Source organism: Cynara cardunculus, assembly GCF_001531365.2.
Source record: "Cynara cardunculus var. scolymus isolate 2C chromosome LG 8, CcrdV1, whole genome shotgun sequence".
Taxonomy (NCBI): domain Eukaryota; kingdom Viridiplantae; phylum Streptophyta; class Magnoliopsida; order Asterales; family Asteraceae; genus Cynara; species Cynara cardunculus.
This window is the reverse complement of record NC_037535.1, coordinates 3,447,302-3,450,652: the sequence shown is the minus strand read 5'-3', so window position 1 is coordinate 3,450,652 and position 3,351 is coordinate 3,447,302. Positions and strand designations below refer to the sequence as shown.

The window sequence follows — 3,351 nt, the reverse complement described above, 5'->3', positions numbered from 1 at the left end:
TCATGATCCGACGTCGTTTACTCGCACGCACGAGCGCACTTGTTCATATATATCCGGATCTTTTAGCCGTAGACATAAAAGAAAAACCATTGACCTCACCCTATACTATATTAAAATAACACAAATAGACCTTGTATTATACTTTAATTACTCAAACATCCTTAATTACATCTAAGTTGGCCAAAATCTACCATTTGCTTTAATAGTTCCAATACCTACCTCAAGCATATCACTTTTGTATTACTAACTTTGAATGATCAATAAACCCACAAAAAGACAAGAAAAAAAATACATAAATCGAAGCAGAAGAATTAAACAACTGGTTTAAATGTGTAAGGATTTTTTCTTTTAAGAGATACTATACTGACTAAAAACCATATTTTATTTTTATCTAACCTTAATTAAATGTATGTTTGTGACGTTAAACTTCAAAGAACTTAGAATGAACTATTTATGATGAGCTGTCATAGTCACATTTGCTTGCAGATATGGCAGATTTCAAGTTTGTACAAGTAATCAAGTAGCAGTCGTGTGGCCATCAAATGCTGTAATAGTCTTTTATTTATTTATTTATTTATTATAGATGAGTTGTAGGATCAGTTCTTTTATTTTCATAAAAGCAGGTAAATCTTGTTTGGATTGTTGATATATCTATAGTTTTTAGTTGGGTCAATTTTTATCTGAATTGTGTGCTTTAGTAGCTCTTACTTGATTTGTTTTACTCACTGCAATATTCTTTGTAACATTTTAATATATTAGTCAAGGGTATCTAAGAAGTTAAAATGATACTATAAGGACCATAAAGTCCATTTATGTATAGTTCAGGGGGCAAAAATGATATATGTTCCTACATATATACTCTTCTGACCGTTCTTCAGAAAGAGAATTCAGTTCAGACCCAGACTTTCGTGAAACAAAATCCAAGTTCAAGAGAGACTCACCAAGGTAGAGTGTATGTTTATCCATCGTTTTTGAAGTTTTTAGAGAGAGAAAGCTATACGTATATGGCTCTTTTAGCTACAGTTTATGATTTGTGCAGATATAAGTACATTTATTCTTTCTTGATTACAAAGAGTTATAGGGTTCGTTGGTTTTTGTCTTTGCAAATTTCTAGGGTTTTTTTGTTTCCAAGGATGGCGAGCTTGGGTCCGAACGATGAGGCTGTTTCCTTGGAGCTCCCTGCACCTTCGGGCTGGAAGAAGATGGTTCTTTCTCTTTCTTCTCTCTCTCTCTCTCTATACATTTAACTTTGAATTGGATATGCTTCATGTTGGATTTTGCTGATTTTGTGCTTACATACTTCTTATTTCTTCGAATTCGGTTACCTGTGTAGCTCAATTTTACTAAGAATCAGGTGGTTTAGGTGAATTTTGTTTGTTTTGGTGGGTTCTCGAAACTAGGGTTTTTTTTTGGTGGGGTCTGTTAATTTGAAGAAATTTGGGCGTTACAAGCTACGTTTATGCCATCTTGCATAAGTTATATGTGCTGGTTTTGGATTCCTGGGTTTCTCTACCTACATTGCTGTTTAATTTTGTGAATTTGGTTCTAGATATGGTAAAATTGTGAACTTCGATCAATTTGGGGGAAAATAAGGGATACTTCAGTAAATTAAAATTAGGGGTTTTCGAAATTTATTATGTGAAGTCCTTGGTTTCTTTAATTTTGTGATTTGGGTTTTAAGTACACTTCGATTTTGCCTTTGATTTGCTTGAAGAAAATTTGGTTTATTTGAGTATATTCAAAATTAGGGTTTGGTCATATACAGTTTTGGTTTATGTGAAAACCTTACTTTATCTCATTTTAAGAATTTTAGTGTTTTGGATACGCTTCAATTTTGTTAACTTTTCATTTGCTTGGAGAAAATTTGGTTTCTGTGAGTGTATTTAAAATTTGGGTTCGGTGAAATTTAGGTTTGATTTGTGTGAATTCCTTTTCTTTAATTTTCTTAATTGGGTTCTAGGTGTAGTTCATACTGTTAACCTTTAATTACTTGGGCACAATTTGTTTCATTTCAGATTCAAAATTAGGGGATTTGAATTTGGGGAAAATTATTAAAATCAATTTAGGTTTCTTTTTCTACCTCATCTGATTTTCTATGGTAAACATGTTTCTGAAACGATCTTTGTTGTTGTTCTATGGTAAAAATGTTTCGTAAAATGGAGGTGTTCTCATTTGAACCTCCACCTATATATATATATATATATATATATATATATTTCATTAAAATTGGTTTCTTTGATTGGAAACTTGGTTTTCGGCTCATGTCTAAAATTTTTCAAGCGAAGGTATGGTGTGTGGCAACACAAAACTTTTATCCTCTAAGGGCCCGTTTGGTTTGATGGAATGCTTTTTACGGATTTGGATTTCGTGGAAGGATTTGAAATTTTTGGTGTGCTTGGTTTGTAGGATTTGGAATGGAATTGAATTTCATTCTTTATAGATAATTTATAAAAACAAACTATAAGTAATTATAAAGTAATTAAATTACCTTTTATAGTTTTATTAATTGATTATTAAAAATGAATGTTTTTAACATATTTTAAAACATTATTACAAACAAATCCTATGAAGTCCCCGTACCAACTAACCCCATAGGATTCCTAAATCCGATGTTTGTGGGATTTCATTTTCAGACTTTCTTTTAAACCAAACATGGAAATTCCATATACCATCAAATCCCGCAAACCGTACGGGCCCTAAATGTTTTGGTCAGTCAATTTACTGGTTTGTTTCACTCTCTAAGTTAGTTACTCCATTATTTTATTAGATCTCGTCCATGGTGATATGTTTAGCATGGCAAATGGAAAACCTTTGTGATTTAGCTTTGATCTTAAGTTTTAACTTTTTGATTCATCATTTTGCTGCATAGGAAAAACAATAACCTTTTTATTGAAACGCTTATGTAGTAGTAAGCCCGAATGAGAAGATTATTATGTGGGAGTCTTAGATTTCTCTTTTCATAAATTGCAAGTCTTTTTACCGGATCTTATAATTAGGCAAGAAACTAATTAATTCTAAAGTGTCAGAGGTTGGTTTTTTTTAGGATCATAGTGGAAAAGTTGATAGAACTGTCACTCTAGTTAGCCCCATGCATGAGATTTTCATTTCATACGGCTCTTCGTTCAATCCTTTCCAAGTTATTGGATCTTTTCCCGTGTTCGAGAATCCCCTCCTTTCTTCTGTGTGCAGTTATGCCATTGACAACTCTATTTCTTTCAATTTGTGTACGAGTAAGAGACTACATTGAGGTAGTGGACATAGTTGAAAACCAAATCAAACAAACCTAATAAATCCCAAGGAGGTAGGGTCTCCGCCCGCCTGGGGGTAGGAGGGGTTCTGTTTGGGTTGGGT

The 3,351-nt window shown here is 32.9% G+C and overlaps 1 protein-coding gene across 2 annotated transcripts in view; it reads left to right on the top strand.

The window, feature by feature from the left end:
• The first annotated feature begins 893 nt into the window (after positions 1-893).
• Positions 894-3,351, top strand: part of LOC112516446 (methyl-CpG-binding domain-containing protein 11-like) — a 5,105-nt gene continuing 2,647 nt past the window's right edge. The window contains exons 1-2 of one of the 2 annotated variants that reach the window (XM_025123489.1): positions 894-945; positions 1,115-1,205. In XM_025123489.1, the coding sequence (XP_024979257.1) occupies positions 1,134-1,205 (72 nt within the window). In that variant the 5' untranslated portion in view covers positions 894-945; positions 1,115-1,133. Of the gene's footprint in view, positions 946-993; positions 1,206-3,351 lie in introns of those variants that run through there. The other variant, XM_025123488.1, reaches the window with a different exon arrangement.